Raw genomic sequence first — 17,340 nt, 5'->3', positions numbered from 1 at the left:
CGTGGTCGCCAACCCACACTCCAAAGCGCAGAGCCCCTGGGGCTCCTTTTAGTCGCCTCTTACGACACACAGGGGATACCATGGGTGTTATTCTACCGCCCCCACCCATAGGGCGAACTTGCATCTGGGAGATAGTGGGTTCGAACCCCACTGTTGGCAGCCCCAAAGATGCATTTTTGTGGTTTCCCATTTTCATACCAGGCAAATCCTGAGGCTGCACCTTAATTAAGGCCACGGCCGCTTCCTTCCTTCTCCTAGCCCTTTCCTATCCCATGTCGTCATAAGACCAGTCTGGGTCAGTGCGACGTAAAGCCAATTGTAAAAAAAGAAAGAAATGAAGATTATAATTGGAATCAAGATCACTATCACCCAAGTTTTGTAACCATTCCTCGTAAGTTAAGAAATTCTTTTGTCTCAAAGCCACGCTTTATTGCTTTCCACCATGGCTTGTCACAGCGCTAAAATCAAACATTTTTAAGTTACTCTAAGGAGAGAAAAAAAAGTCAAAATGCAGAATCATATATACACCACCAAAGGGAAGAGGAAAAGAAAAATAATGACTTAGTTCATGATACCTACTACATTACACGGGGGACTGCACATTGCGTACTTATACACCACGTGATATAGATGTTGATTCCCATAGGGAACCTGAAATATTTGTCCCGAATGTGTAAATTTATAATACCAATATAAATGGTCTGTTATTGGACACTATAAATTTTCCAGCTAACTCATTCCTGGTTGCCAGTGTTTCGCCCCCATGTGCTAAGTTGGGCTCATCAGTTGGTACTTAGCACACCCACCAAGACGCATGCCTAGTGCATACTGTGGAGGCTACGGCGTAGGCTACTTGGAGCCACCGGCAGATCTGTATCATCTAATAGCCAAGCAGGCATCAATTTTTGGTCATGAGACAAAGTCTCTCATAGTGCATTGGCACTGCCGGTGGCAGCGCGTGGATGGGACCCAACCAGAAACTCCGCCATGTACTGACCCGCTTGGCAGTGCATGGTTACCCCCATAAAATTTGTGTATTTTCATGAACCAAATGAAAAATGCGTTGCAGATTGTCACATAACTTGGTTCCAGAGATCTCCATCACAGAATACAGTGTAATGTGAATTACGGTATACTGTATTAATGATTATTTTCTTTTATGTTGACCGCAGTTACATCTATTATTATTATTATTATTCTTGTTTTGTTTCGGCCAACTAAGGACCACGTCATTTCAACTCTTTCCCTTGAGCTTTAATGTTGGTCCAGTATTCCTTCATTCATATACAGTGTTGCTCGTTTCGCTCTTCCGTCCATGCCTTTCCAGTTTTCATCTTCGGCTTTGGTAGGAAACTCTGATGTTCTTGGAGTTTTTTATTAAGTGGGACACGCTCCTGGATATCTTCAAATGAGATCCCAATCTCTTGCAGATCTTTCTGTACCTCACCGAATCATGCCCCCTTTGCCTTTTTCTCTTGGAGGAAAGTGAAAATGTGGTTGGTTAACCGTGTTGAATTCATTATTATTATTATTAGTCATATAGCGAATGGGCATTTTTTTCCTTCGGAGTATACTTAGATCGCCACATTAGAAAATAACGTTCCTTTTCGGGTAACGATAAAAAATATATGAATCGAAGAAAATAACGCGACCTTCTCGCAGAGTGTTTCACATTTTAAAAATGGCGGTTATAGTCGTTCCTTGTGAGGTTATTTGTGATTGGCAGTGAACAGCACAAGATCTTTACCCCTCTCTATTCTATCCTCTTTGATCTTTACTTTAGGTGGCTGTGGATGGCTGTGATTGGTTGTAAGTTGACGCTGATGAGCGACACCGTGCTTGGTTTGGCAGATAAAGGTTACTAAAAAAGTAAATAAATAACTGTTTGTACATGTGCCCATGAAGGGAGATAAGACTAGAACTAGAGGATTTGGGACGCTTGCTGAAAACTTAAAATAACTCGTAAATATCTGTTTAACGCATACTATAAATCTAAATTTTAATTTACGGGAGAAAAGTGCATAGTCAGTGTTTACTATTGAAGTTCGCTGTGTCTGCTATCTGAATGCAAATACAGATAACATCTGTCATACAGGTGTCAAGTATTTGTGACTCTGTTGTTAGTAACCAGAACATTGCCCTACCTAAAGCCTTTCACCGTCACAGGGCATGTAAATCCAGTATGCGGTCCTGATAGTTTATCCCTCAGATATAGTAAAATGGCATCACAGGTAAGTAATGAATCATAACCTCAAAAAAATAGACTGGTAATTGACATAGCAGTATGTAAACTAAATGCACTTCTTCAGCTCATTCATGATTTAAATATGTACACTACATAAAGCAGTCTTTTTGTTGAATTTTAGGTGGACAAAGTGGTGAAAGTCTTCAAAACTGTGGCCCAGTACCCGACACCCTCATCTGCCAGAGTATTAAAATTTCCTCAGGGCGTGAACACCACTACAATACTGACATCATGGACGCAAAGGAATTTGGAAAGAGGCAAAACAATAAAATTCCAGCAGACACACTTGATAGATACATCAATAAGCAAAGCATCTGATATGTTACCTGTTGACATAACATTTGAGTGAGTTTCCAGTGTCCTTTTTTTTTTTTTTTTTTTTTTTTTACAAGTGCATGTGTGGAATAAAATAGTTAATTTTATGTTAATATATAATTAAGTTATTACTTAAAATAAACCCTCATCACCTTTTAAACATACACCTATATATCTGTGGTGGCTTGGTTCTAAAAGGGCCAACGTCATTTTAAAAAATCGAAATTGAGATATTAACTGATACAAACGCGTTTTATCCTGGCTTGCAACATGTTAAAAGGACCAATGTCTCTGTTAAGTACTAAACGAACAGTTAACGTTTAATTAAATAAGCCTTTGCCAATAATGTTAGATTGCCAATAAAGATTATTTATTTACACAGAAAAACGCACAATGTGCAGGGGTCACCTGATGAAGCTCCTATTCTGAAGATAGGATTGGAGTAAATTTCATTACCATGAAAGAAAATGAACGTGATGGACATTGAGTGGTTTCCTGTCCAGTCACCCAAGCATATTCTGATATCAATGTGACACTAAACAAAGTCAGAATGATGGCAAGGAAAGAATTGAAAGGAATGATGTCAGGCGATAGAAACATGCATACGGGAGAATAGGAAATAATACTGTTTATACGCAAATAATCCCCACATTCTAACCTTAGTGAGGGAAGTTTTTAAAAATATAAATATTGAAAACCGTCATTACTACGGTACAATAAATATCTGATCTTTATTAGCAATTTGTGAGAGTAAATACAAATTTCTCTGGCACACACCAATAAAGATTAGAGACCTGGCAATTTTTAAAGAATACAATAGGAAAAACTAGCGTTTAATAAGGTGACTTCCACAAAGAAAGTATTAAGTTATTTAAAGTTAGTTGTTGAAAACAATAATTGGAAAACTATAAGCAAAACATCAAATGCTCATAGCTCAAAAACAGGTTTTTTGACATTGGCCCTTTTAGAACCAAGCCACAGATATTAGTCCAAGTTTCCTGTTTCTGTCTTGATCCATCTCTTTGCTGCGCAACCAACAGATCAGGGCTAGACTCTTTGTAGGAATTCTTTCTCCAGGCATTTTGTTGGTGTAATCTTTCCACTTCTTTTTGTATTTTTCCATGTATTTCAGTACATGTCCCATTTTTAGTTTTCTCATCATATCATATCACATCATCATTCTTTTAATGTTAAGGGTTATAAATTTCATCAAGGTTTGTAAATATAACTATGTATTGAATAGGTGGAAAACTTTTCTGCTTATAACTTATATGTTATAAATTTCATTCTGGTTGGTTCGTATTGAACCGAAGACAACAAGACTGAAAAAATGAAATGTCGTATGGCTTTTAGTGCCGGGATATCCCAGGACGGGTTCGGCTCGCCAGGTGCAGGTCTTTCTATTTGACTCCCGTAGGCGACCTGCGCGTCGGGATGAGGATGAAATGATGATGAAGACAACACATACACCCAGCCCCCGCTGCATTGGAATTAACCAATTAAGGTTAAAATCCCCGACCCAGCCGGGAATCGAACCCGGGACCCTCTGAACCGAAGGCCAGTATGCTGACCGTTCAGCCAACGAGTCGGACAACAAGACTGAAGATTATATATGATTTATTCAGGTAAAATTTTTCCACCTATTCAATACGGTAAGCTTTTTGCAATGCAGTTATTTTTACATTACATTATAAAGCTTGGTACTAGTTTCGATCCTACTCTGGGTCATCACAGGCGATAAATATTTAAATACACAATTTAATCAAATATTCTAAAACAATGCATTTTAGTTAAAATAAGTAATATTACATTATTCAGCTTAAAATATAAACTAGTATAAGAAGTTATTATATTAATAAAACCAATCAATCAATCAATCAATACTGATCTGCATTTAGGACAGTCGCCCAGGTGGCAGATTCCCTGTCTGTTGCTTTCCTAGCCTTTTCAAAGAAATTGGAAATTTATTGAACATCTCCCTTGGTAAGTTATTCCATTCCCTAACTCCCCTTCCTATAAATGAATATTTGCCCTAGTTTGTCCTCTTGAATTCCAACCTTATCTTCATATTGTGATCTTTCCTACTTTTATAAACGTCATTCAAACTTATTCGTCTACTAATGTCATTCCACGCCATCTCTTCGCTGACAGCTCGGAACATACCACTTATGACATAGATGTTGATTCCCATAGGGAACTTGAAATATTTGTCCTGAATGAGTAAATTTATAATACCAATATAAAGGTCCGTTATTGGACATTATAAATTTTCCAGCTAACTCATTCCTGGTTGCCTGCGTTTCGCCCTCGTGTGCTAAGTTGGGCTCGTCAGTTGGGACTTAGCACACCTCCCAAGACGCAAGGCTAGCGCATACCGTGGAGGCCACTGCATAGGCTACTTGAAGCCACCAGCAGTGCCAATGCACTATGAGAGCTATGTCTCATTTCCAAAAAATTTCATGCCTGCCTGGCCATCAGATGACATAGATGTTGATTCCCACAGGGAACTTGAAATATTTGTCCTGAATGAGTAAATTTATAATACCAATATAAAGGTCCGTTATTGGACATCATAAATTTTCCAGCTAACTCATTCCTGGTTGCCTGCGTTTCGCCCTCGTGTGCTAAGTTGGGCTCGTCAGTTGGGACTTAGCACACCTCCCAAGACGCAAGGCTAGCGCATACCGTGGAGGCCAGTGCATAGGCTACTTGAAGCCTCCACGGTATGCGCTAGCCTTGCGTCTTGGGAGGTGTGCTAAGTCCCAACTGACGAGCCCAACTTAGCACACGAGGGCGAAACGCAGGCAACCAGGAATGAGTTAGCTGGAAAATTTATAATGTCCAATAACGGACCTTTATATTGGTATTATAAATTTACTCATTCAGGACAAATATTTCAAGTTCCCTATGGGAATCAACATCTATGTCATCTGATGGCCAGGCAGGCATCAAATTTTTTGGAAATGAGACATAGCTCTCATAGTGCATTGGCACTGCTGGTGGCTTCAAGTAGCCTATGCAGTGGCCTCCACGGTATGCGCTAGCCTTGCGTCTTGGGAGGTGTGCTAAGTCCCAACTGACGAGCCCAACTTAGCACACGAGGGCGAAACGCAGGCAACCAGGAATGAGTTAGCTGGAAAATTTATAATGTCCAATAACGGACCTTTATATTGGTATTATAAATTTACTCATTCAGGACAAATATTTCAAGTTCCCTATGGGAATCAACATCTATGTCATCTGATGGCCAGGCAGGCATCAAATTTTTTGGAAATGAGACATAGCTCTCATAGTGCATTGGCACTGCTGGTGGCTTCAAGTAGCCTATGCAGTGGCCTCCACGGTATGCGCTAGCCTTGTGTCTTGGGAGGTGTGCTAAGTCCCAACTGACGAGCCCAACTTAGCACACGAGGGCGAAACGCAGGCAACCAGGAATGAGTTAGCTGGAAAATTTATAATGTCCAATAACGGACCTTTATATTGGTATTACATACCACTTAGTCGAGCAGCTCTTCTTCTTTCTCTCAATTCTTCCCAACCCAAACATTGCAACATTTTTGTAACGCTACTCTTTTGTCGGAAATCACCCAGAACAAATCGAGCTGCTTTTCTTTGGATTTTTTCCAGTTCTTGAATCAGGTAATCCTGGTGAGGATCCCATACACTGGAACCATACTCTAGTTGGGGTCTTACCAGAGAATTATATGCACTCTCCTTTACATCCTTACTACAACCCCTAAACACCCTCATAACCATGTGCAGCGATCTGTACCCTTTATTTACAATCCCATTTATGTGATTACCCCAATGAAGATCTTTCCTTATATTAACACCTAGATACTTACAATGATCCCCAAAAGGAACTTTCACCCCATCAACGCAGTAATTAAAACTGAGAGGACTTTTCCTATTTGTGAAACTCACAACGTGACTTTTAATCCCGTTTATCAACATACCATTGCCTGCTGTCCATCTCACCACATTTTCGAGGTCATGTTGCAGTTGCTCACAATCTTGTAACTTATTTATCACTCTATAGAGAATAACATCGTCCGCAAAAAGCCTTGCCTCCGATTCCACTCCTTTACTCACATCATTTATATATGTAAGAAAACATAAAGGTCCGATAATACTGCCCTGAGGAATTCCCCTCTTAATTATTACAGGGTCAGATAAAGCTTCACCTACTCTAACTCTCTGAGATCTATTTTCTAGAAATATAGCAACCCATTCAGTCACTCTTTTGTCTAGTCCAATTGCACCCATTTTTGCCAGTAGTCTCCCATGATCCACCCTATCAAATGCTTTGGACAGGTCAATCGCGATACAGTCCATTTGACCTCCTGAATCCAAGATATCTGCTATATCTTGCTAGAATCCTACAAGTTGAGCTTCAGTGGAATAACCTTTCCTAAAACCGAATTGCCTTCTATCGAACCAGTTATTAATTTCACAAACATGTCTAATATAATCAGAAAGAATGCCTTCCCAAAGCTTACATACAATGCATGTCAAACTTACTGGCCTGTAATTTTCAGTTTTATGTCTATCACCCTTTCCTTTATACACAGGGGCTACTATAGCAACTCTCCATTCATCTGGTATAGCTTCTCCGACCAAACAATAATCAAATAAGTACTTCAGATATGGTACTATATCCCAACCCATTGTCTTTAGTATATCCCCAGAAATCTGATCAATTCCAGCCACTTTTCTAGTTTTCAACTTTTGTATCTTATTGTAAATGTCATTGTTATCATATGTAAATTTTATTACTTCTTTGGCCTTAGTCTCCTCCTCTATCTCGACATTATCCTTGTAACCAACAATCTTTACATACTGCTGACTGAATACTTCTGCCTTTTGAAGATCCTCACATACACACTCCCCTTGTTCATTAATTATTCCTGGAATGTCCTTCTTGGAACCTGTTTCTGCCTTAAAATACCTATACATACCCTTCCATTTTTCACTAAAATTTGTATGACTGCCAATTATGCTTGCCATCATGTTATCCTTAGCTGCCTTCTTTGCTAGATTCAATTTTCTAGTAAGTTCCTTCAATTTCTCCTTACTTGCACAGCCATTTCTAACTCTTATTTCTTTCCAGTCTGCACCTCCTTCTTAGTCTCTTTATTTCTCTATTTTAATAAGGTGGGTCTTTACCATATTCCTTACCACCCTTAATGGTACAAACCTGTTTTCGCATTCCTCAACAATTTCTTTAAACCCATCCCAGAGTCTGTTTACATTTTTATTTACCGTTTTCCACCGATCATAGTTACTTTTTAGAAACTGCCTCATGCCTGCTGTATCAGCCATATGGTACTGCCTAACAGTCCTACTTCTAAGACCTTCCTTTCTATCACATTTATTTTTAACTACGACAAAAACAGCTTCATGATCTCACTAATACCCTCTATTACTTCAGTTTCCCTATAGAGCTCATCTGGTTTTATCAGCACGACATCCAGGATATTTTTCCCTCTAGTTGGTTCCATCACTTTCTGAATCAGCTGTCCTTCCCATATTAACTTATTTGCCATTTGTTGGTCATGCTTCCTGTCGTTCGCATTTCCTTCCCAATTGACATCTGGCAAATTCAGATCTCCCGCTACAATCACATTTCTTTCCATGTCGTTTCCCACATAGCTGACTATCCTATCAAATAATTCCGAATCCGCGTCAGTGCTACCCTTTCCCGATCTGTACACTCCAAATATATCAAGTTGCCTATTATCTTTAGAAATGAGCCTTACACCTAGAATTTGATGTGTCTCATCTTTAACTTTTTCGTAGCTTACAAATTCTTCTTTCACCAGAATGAACACTCCCCCTCCCATCCTTCCTATCCTATCTCTACGATACACACTCCAGTGCCGTGAGAGGATTTCTGCATCCATTATATCATTTCTCAGCCATGATTCAACTCCTATTACAATATCTGGTAAATATATATCTATTAAATTACTTAATTCTATTCCTTTCCTTACAATACTTCTACAGTTCAACACTAACAATTTTATGTCATCCCTACTTGATTTCCAGTTCCCTGTCCCCTTATCACCGCTCCCTAGGCCATCCCGTTTCCCTGAATGTACCTCCCTATTACCCTTCCAAACAAATTTCCTAACTTATACGTACCACTGCAGTTTAAATGAAGGCCATCTGAGCGCAGATCCCTATCTCCTACCCACCCATTAGGATCTAGAAATTTCACTCCCAATTTCCCACATACCCACTCCATAGTCTCATTTAAATCCCGAATCACCCTCCAGTCAGTATCCCTTCTACACAGTATTCCACTAATAACAATCTCCGCTTTCTTAAACTTCACCCGTGTTGCATTTACCAGATCCCACACATCTCCAACTATGTTGGTACTTATATCAGCTTGCCTTACGTTGTTGGTACCAACGTGAAACACTACCACCTTCTCCTTCCCCTCCTCCCTCTCTTCTACTTTCCTCAACATTTGCCTCAACCTAATTCCTGGATAACACTCTACCCTGGTACCCTTTCCTCCACACACTTTCCCCACATGTCTAACGATGGAATCCCCCATGACCAGAGCCTCAACCCTACCCACCTCATTTGATCCCCTGCCCTCCTGGTCAGCCCTATCTTTCCTGATAGCTGCAGAAGCTACTTCCTCCTCCCTTTTCTCCTTCCCATGACCCTGTTCCACCTGTCTTTTCCTATCCTCTACTCTACATTTTCCTTTCCTACCTTTTCCCTTCCTCCTACTTCCACACATCTCAGCAACAGTTCCCTGTCCCTCATCTTCCCTCTGTTGTTCTACCTGGAGTGACTCGTACCGATTTCGCACAGACACCTGTCCTGAATCCTGATCCTGAATAGAGCCCTTAGCCTGCAATCTCCTTCCCCTTAGAACATTAGACCACCTATCTTCTACAACTCCTCCCTTGAGAAGTCTGAAATCTCAGTTCATTGCGGAGCAATTGGACCTTGCGCGGCAGTGTGTGAAGCGTGGCTGATAGTGTATAACTGTATATATCTACCAGAAGGGCTTACTTTTAAACTATTAGTAATTAGAAATATATTTATGAAGCATATTCTGAAGCAATTAAATTATGAGCTTTCATCACAGTTGTGCTCATTTTATTAAGTGCTATGCAAAAACAATACTTTTAAAATCAAATAAGAGATATACCTTAGAACATAGTACTTGGTTCCAAATGTAGCCATTTTACAACAGCATACTAGTTTATATTTGTTTTATTATCTTTGTATTCTTCATCATTAACTTGTAAGTTGAATAATGTAATGTTACTTATTTTAACTAAAATGTATAGTTTTAGGATATTTGACTAAATTGTGTATTTGAATGTTTATGGCTGATGATGACCCAGAGTAGGGTCGAAACTAGTACCAAACTTTATAATATATTGTAAAAATAACTGCATGTAAAAAGCTTACTGTATTGAATAGGTGGAAAATAATTTACCTGAATAAATCATCATCATCATCATCATCAGTCGTTGTGCTCATTACTGAACGTCGTGACCTCATAACTCTATTATTTCCGTGTTGCAACCTTGACAAGATGTCTCCATCCCAAGTGGTTTTCACATTTCTTTAATATGATCTGAAGTGGTAGACCAGTAAACTTCTTCACCTGATCTATCCATCTGCTTGCTATTCTTCCTCGTGGTCTACTGCCTTCAATTTTGCCTTGTAAAATGACCTTTTCCAAGTTATCTCCGTCTCGCCTTAAAATGTGGCCAAGGAACTGGAGGTAACGCTCGCTCACACGGGAAGATAGGCGTTTCTTGACGCAGAGTTCGTCCAGAATGGAAACATTAGTTCTTCTTTCTGTTCAGGATATACGTAGCATTCTCCACCAACACCACATCTCAAAGGCATCAATGCACTTTTTGTCTTTAGCATTCACGGTCCAGGTCTCACAGCCGTACAAAAAGACGGAGAACACTAGTGATTCTACCAAGCACATCTTCGTGGCTTTTGATATTGCCTGGTTCTGCCAGATTTTAGTAAGTTTAACCATTGCAGCACGACCTAAGACAATACGTCTTTTTACCTCTTTATCACAGCTTCCCATGTCATTGATGACAGACCCCAAGTATAGAAATTCCTTAACTATATCCAGGTCCTTTAGGCATCCTGTAAGTTGGATTTGACCTTGCCGATCAACTACCATTAGTTTGGTCTTTTTGATGTTTATCTCTAGACCATACTGAAGACTAGTGCTCTTCACCCTTCTTAGAGGGGGGTGATATACCCGCCAAATCTCCCTCTGTGTATGCTGCTGAAGGCGAGAATAAGCAGTAATACGAAGATGCTTTTCTCTTGTGTGTCACAGAGTTATGTCAGAAAAAAAAGAGCTGTATATTGATGTGGTTAGAAGAAAATATCAAGGGCAGTTATTCAGTTGATGACAGGAAACCCAATTCAGCCCCGTACAGTACATCTAGCTTAGCTCATTTGACTTAAGCAAAAATAATTCCGATCACAGTGTATTGGATGAAATCTACCATGGGACCGGTGACGTGACAAATATATATGCAAGTGATTGCGGGTTAATGATCTTAGCCACTCGGTAGGCTATGACGTTGTTGATGGCGATTCGTCCATCAGATGGAGACATTAAGCCTCGAGCAGGCCCCTTGGTATTGTTTGACAGGAGTAGGCTATGTGCCAACACTGAGTTTCATCCTCTCCCTACCTTGTTATCGTCATCATCATCATAAAGATGGAGCTGTAATAACAATTTTAAGTTTTCGACGCACGCGTGGGTTTTAGAGACATTATATAAAGTATTCAGAATATTTTAAGAAGTGATGTTTTTTATATAATTTCAGAGATTTTATTTAAGATTGACATATTTTGTATTTTTATTTATAACTTAGCTTATTTGGTAGTATATAATTGAAACAAATCCACAGATTATTTGGTGAACTTATGGTAACTGCTGAAGAGAATGAATGTGCATTTTGAACTATGTATAATAGATTAATTAATATGGATTAAATAGTTTTTAAAATATTTATTAGTATTGACAAGGCGGATACACATACCATTACCATTGATTTTTCACTGTTGTAGTTATTAGTGGACTCCCTTGGGGCTGGTGTCCTCCTGGGTCAGATATTTTTTTAATAATTGAATTTAAGCTGTGTGGATTATTAGCTTTAGTCTTTCAGAATCGTAAAATACAAGAGTATTTTATTTAATTCTTTATGCATAGCCTACATGATGAAATAGGCTTTTAAAAATATTACGTTCCTAGAGCTCATTGGTCAGTACTTATTATTTAGCGTATGGCTTATACAGAAAATATCAGTAGTACATATATGTGTATACATATTTACAGATGAGAAACAAAGTAATTTGTGCTTCACAATTGAATATCTAGTTCTTCAATCCAGCATACAGCATCTGGAGTTACCAGCAGGAAGTCAGCTTCATCACCGTGATAGGCTCCAATCTTGCATTCCCTGACGATGTGATGAATAGTCTGGTGTGGACTCCACAGTCACAGTCTGGATTAGGAAGCTTTTCTCCACTTATGGAGATCGGCTCTGCACCGGCCATGTCCTGTTCTGATTCTATTCAGGGCAGTCCAGGTCTTGCGTAGTAGGTCGGATCCGCTTGGAAGTCTTGGACCTGCAGGCGCTCATCTCTTGCGGCTACCTATCAACCTTTCCACTCGTCAAGAGATTTAAAATCCTTAGTAACCACGTCAGCAGGATCACGCACAGTTGGATGGCGTTATTTTAGTCTATTAGGATTCAAAAGTGGCAGGTTTCTATGCACTGGTAGACTAGGATTTCTGGAGATCTTGTGGAATTCCTTCATAAGGGCATTAGATCGGCGTAGATCAGGTGGCATTATAGCAGTTAGCAGTGGAAGCCAATGATTTGGAGTAGATGTGATTGCGCCAGATATGATGTGCATTGTGGTATTAAGCTGCTGGGTGTCAACAAGCCTTGTATGATGACGGTTAGTATTGTTTTTCCTCTAATTTTGTATTTCTTATGTTACCAGGCTGCTTTCCTGTATATCCAAGTCTGAAGAACTGCGAGGTGTTGTCCGAGAGATTGTTATTGATACTAACACCAAGAAGCAGTACATTGAAGTTTGGAAGCAGAGTCAGCTGTCCAAGAATTTTGATTTGTCAGCTTTGGAAGTTCATGGCGATGTGTATGCTGATGGTAATGTTATTTCTCACATGCTGAGCTTAGAGACTAATATAAAAAGGGAAAAAGATCAGTGAACAAAATGATAATGTGGATCTTTCTCTGAATTGTTTAGAGTCAAACTGTCAAGAACTGTCATTCTTCAGAAGCTATATTAATCTACCTGTACATATTTAAAACCCTCAGCACCTACCTCTATACGTGGTATAGACCGATACGTGGTTTCGCATTTACGGCTATAGTGCGAGGAGTTTTGGAGTTATGGATATGCAAATTGTTTTATTTCCAAGAAGACATTTTCGGGTTTATCAGTGTTGCAAGAGACTATCCTCATTTTTCCGAATTTAAAGTCTGTCAAAGGAGAACAATAAAACTTTGATTTCCACCTATTCAATACATTAAAAGCAATTATAAAATTAGGATCTCATCCTTATTTTATTGCTAAATTATTAAAAACATAGGACATGTTTCGTTCAAATTTTGAACATATTCAGCTATAAACATTCTTAACAAGGTTAAAACCGGTAACATTATTCTAGAAACTTACACTTATTGTTTACTGTTAACAAACTTAACCATAATAAACTATTAAAATTCTCTTAAATATAAAGCTTTATATATTAAGTTGTCTTATTAAAAACAATGTAACTATTTGTTGTGTTTGAAATTTTGAAACCTTGTTCTAATATTTGATCGAAATATGTCCTATGTTTTTAATAATTTAGCAATAAAATAAGAATGAGATCCTAATTTTATAATTGCTTTTTAATGTATTGAATAGGTGGAAATCAAAGTTTTATTGTTCTCCTTTATTTATTTATTATTTATTTATTTACATAGTTTACGCCCACATTGCAGCACTTAAATCAAACCCAAATACATTTACGTTAACAAAGCATTAACTGAAGATTTAGCTTGCATCATCTTCTTCCTTTCCCAAAACCTCTTCATTCTAGCTGACCTGGGTACCCTTTCTTCATCAGATATGACATATTGTTTGTGTTGTACAGTTTTTAATGACAATCTTATTTGTTTGTTCTTGAGAATCCTTTTTTCTTTATTTTCAATTTGCTTCATTGTAATATTCAGCTCTTCTAAATCATTCTGAACTTCTTTAAACCAATTATTTTTTGTTTTACTTTTCCAAAAGTAATTAAATAGTTGTTTTATTATCCTATTATCATTTAATCTAGAAAGATGACAGAAAAAGGCAATTCTTCTTTTTCTCATCGTATCTAGTATAGATTCACTTTCCCCATAAACCACTGCATTAGGCAATTGTTCTCCTTTATCAGTGTTGTAAATAAGAATTGAAGATCGTTAAAATGTAGTTGATTTTGCAAGGATAAGTATTTGTCAAGTAAGTCTGAGCACTAATATCAGCTTTTAAAAAAAAAGTCAGTTTGCTTCATTCTTTCCCACGGAATAAAATAAAGAAATGATGATCTGAGAAGTTTGTCTTTTCGCGTGATGTTCTTTGCTCTATTTTTACATTGAGAGTGCGGTTTATTTATTATATTTGTCTTTATTTCTCAGCTTGTAATATTTTCGTAACTCTCCACGAGCGCTCTGTGTAGGCATGAGTTAGTGCTACTTTCTGTCATACGATACGAGAACCAGTTGTGCATGGTATATATCTCGTTTGGAAGACGATGTCTCAACCTTTCATCTGAAATATGTATCGAGTTGGTTTGTTTCGCCATAAATGTTATTCCCCTCATTCAGTTTCGTCCTGCTGCTTTTGGTCTCGCTGCAGCTTCATCAGTCCGTGTGACGCGCTGCGCTCAATGGCTAGCCCCAGCCGTGGTTTGACTGACAGCAACGTGCTTGAAATATTGTATAATTCAGTTGAAAGTTTAGTCGGAAGTAGTAGTGGCAGTATGAGTAGCAGTGATAATGAAATAGATGATGTGGCTGTGGCGGATGCAGTGGTAAATGATGAGAATGACAATGAGGAGGAACGAGTACTTGGACATTTCATGTAGGATACTATGGATAATTATACAGGTCAGAGGGAAGTTTTCAACAGTGAATTCGGATTCCTAAATTCTCTAATATTATTCAGACAAGTCACAGGGACAAACATTGAGCAGTTATCTTATCGGGTTCAGCTGGTGGAAGGTTTGTTTACAAAATACGCTCGCTCGGCCGGGAAACGAAACATTCAAGGCCGGCGCGCATCAGATAATACAGTTCCAAGGTTGGAGGAAGGACATTTTATCAGGAAATTAGCCCCTAAGAGTGAGAAATCCAAACCTCAGAGACGTTTCGTGTGTTCAAAACACGGCGAAAAGAAGACGTCGGTGTACTGCTGCCAGGAGTGTGACATGGGTCTCTATCTCGAAGAGTGCTTCGAACTCTATAACACAAAACGAAATTACTAAAGTAATGTGAAACAATTATGTAATTATCTGCATGTACATAGTTCTATCATAAAGAATTCGAAATTTCGTGAATATCCGGCTACTCTTATACTTATAGTAATGCTTTAAGTGAATCAATGTTGAAATCTCATCCGGCCACGGTGTAGGAAGCTCTTTAAATGGCTGCGACGCTGACGGGTTAATTTGTTTTCTTTTATTTTATTTACACCTGTCGGTAGCCTACCACTACTCTACAATAAATATATGTGAACTTATATTATTATATACATGTGCACTCCACCGTACAAAAGTTGTCCATCGCAGAAGATGACTTTCCTTCAAAATGCTCTTGTTTGAAGTTGTATGATCATATTTCCAAGTATCATCTCTTCGGCTATCCACAGTTTGTGTTTTGAGAACGTATTATCATCATTTTCATTTCCCTTTGTCCAGCTCCTGCCAGGTCGGGATGTTGATGGTATACCATCACCCACTTGTAGGCTATTGTTACGATGGGGTCGCCACTCCCAAAGGCATTTTAGAGCTACTGCCAGCAATTATTCTGGCCAACCTTTACATAGGGTACAGACGCCCTTGCATTCGCCCCTAACATGGGAACCAAATGCTGCTGATGAATAGTGTACTTATACTATTCCCAAGTACTGGGCTGCCTCTTCCACAATCTCCATCAGTCTGAAATCCATCTTCTCTGCTGTAGATTTCATTGAGCTCTTCACTGGGAACCCTGAGCTGGGATCCTGACCAGATGATACATATCACGTCAGTTTGCTCTGGGGCGCCACTCCCTGGGCAGGGCTGCTTCCAAAGAGCCTTCCTATCTGCTACCTGTGAGAATGTATATAATTAAATATTACTTTGCCAGCCAATGTGGGTGAGTGTACACGTGCAGAATAGTGAGAAAATGTCCTTTTGACCAAATTGGCAGCCAGACATTCTTTGTCCATGGCGTTCTTATTGGCAAGCATCAAATCGTGTTTGGAACACTAGTACTGGCAAAGAGGTTCACTGTCACACAACTGGTATTCTTTGTGAAACTCCATTGCCTTAGACTTGCCATCTCCAGTTCTGGTTCTCCTTGTGGTCAGCTGGAAGTTCTTTGTTTGGTTCCATCCAGTTCTAATGCCTAAACTTCTACTAGGAAAGTCTAGCTTTATCTGGAGACTTGTTGTTTGGAGAGTTTAGCCTAGACTGAGGCAATTGATAGCCGTACAGAGAATGAACTTGGATGTTCTCAGTCTCAGGGCATTTGCGATCAGCTTCAACTTCACGACGAACACTTGGAGGTTATAGTAAACCTTCTCCACAGGAGTTGCTTGTAGGGCACAGTTCTGTATGGGAAGATATATACTGTGGCGTATTTGTAGTCAAATTGGGTGCCTGGAGGACGTTATAGAGTAGGTGACTTCATCGGAAAAGATTACCAATCCTGATAACAATTTCCATCTACCAAGACTAAATGCTCATCTGTTTGCTTCTCGTTAAGAATTTCCCTAGGAAAGGCAAATCGAAATGTCAAATTTGTGGCCCTTATATGATTTCTCACGGTCTGGTCATGGCCAGAAAAATTTGCGACAGCCTTCAAAGTGGCAGCTGTTTGAAAAGGATTTTTATCGGGCTAGTTGGCTGAGCAGTTACGGCCACGCAGCTGTGAATTTGCTGTTGTTTTGCCTCTCCTATCCCACATGTGTCTTTAGTAACTGATATCTGGTATTTCTTGTTCTTAGCTGATTTTGGAGCGTTCGAGTGGTCTCCGTGTGAAGAAAAGCTACTTTACATCGCTGAGAAGAAACTCCCCAAGACTGAGCCATTTTACAAACCGAGGCCTCAGGAATCCAAGGAGAATGGTATTGGGGATGTCAAAGCTACTAGAGTAAGTAAGTTTCTGGCTATGTAATTTTTTAAAATTTAAGTCGAATCAGTTGGCATACCAGATAAAAAAATTAGTCACCATAGTGCGCACACACAGATGGATCGTTAGGTCTGTACAGATGGCGCGGCAAATGAGTTCTGTGCTCAACCGCACGTGCACTGCCACTATGTGAGCATAAGGCAGTAGCTATCAGTGAGACATTTAAGTTTCAAGTGGACAGTGTATGTCGGCATGGGTAGGTGTAAGGATGTGACATAGTGGCAAAAAGGGGCAATCGTGTTTGGCCATGTCCATGGCCATTCGGTGCGTGAAGTTGCTGGATTTGTTGGTGTTTCGCTCCGGACT

At 39.3% G+C, this 17,340-nt stretch overlaps 1 protein-coding gene across 1 annotated transcript in view; it reads left to right on the top strand.

Moving 5' to 3' along the window:
- The first annotated feature begins 1,794 nt into the window (after positions 1 to 1,794).
- Positions 1,795 to 17,340, top strand: part of LOC136882323 (acylamino-acid-releasing enzyme) — a 56,267-nt gene continuing 40,721 nt past the window's right edge. The window contains exons 1-4 of the mRNA XM_067154909.2: positions 1,795 to 2,231; positions 2,367 to 2,590; positions 12,590 to 12,756; positions 16,850 to 16,995. Of these exons, the coding sequence (XP_067011010.1) occupies positions 2,220 to 2,231; positions 2,367 to 2,590; positions 12,590 to 12,756; positions 16,850 to 16,995 (549 nt within the window). The 5' untranslated portion in view covers positions 1,795 to 2,219. The remainder of the gene's footprint in view (positions 2,232 to 2,366; positions 2,591 to 12,589; positions 12,757 to 16,849; positions 16,996 to 17,340) is intronic.

This window comes from Anabrus simplex, chromosome 10 (assembly GCF_040414725.1).
Source record: "Anabrus simplex isolate iqAnaSimp1 chromosome 10, ASM4041472v1, whole genome shotgun sequence".
Classification (NCBI taxonomy): domain Eukaryota; kingdom Metazoa; phylum Arthropoda; class Insecta; order Orthoptera; family Tettigoniidae; genus Anabrus; species Anabrus simplex.
The sequence above is the reverse complement of the archived record's forward strand: the minus strand, read 5'-3'. Positions and strand labels throughout refer to the sequence as shown.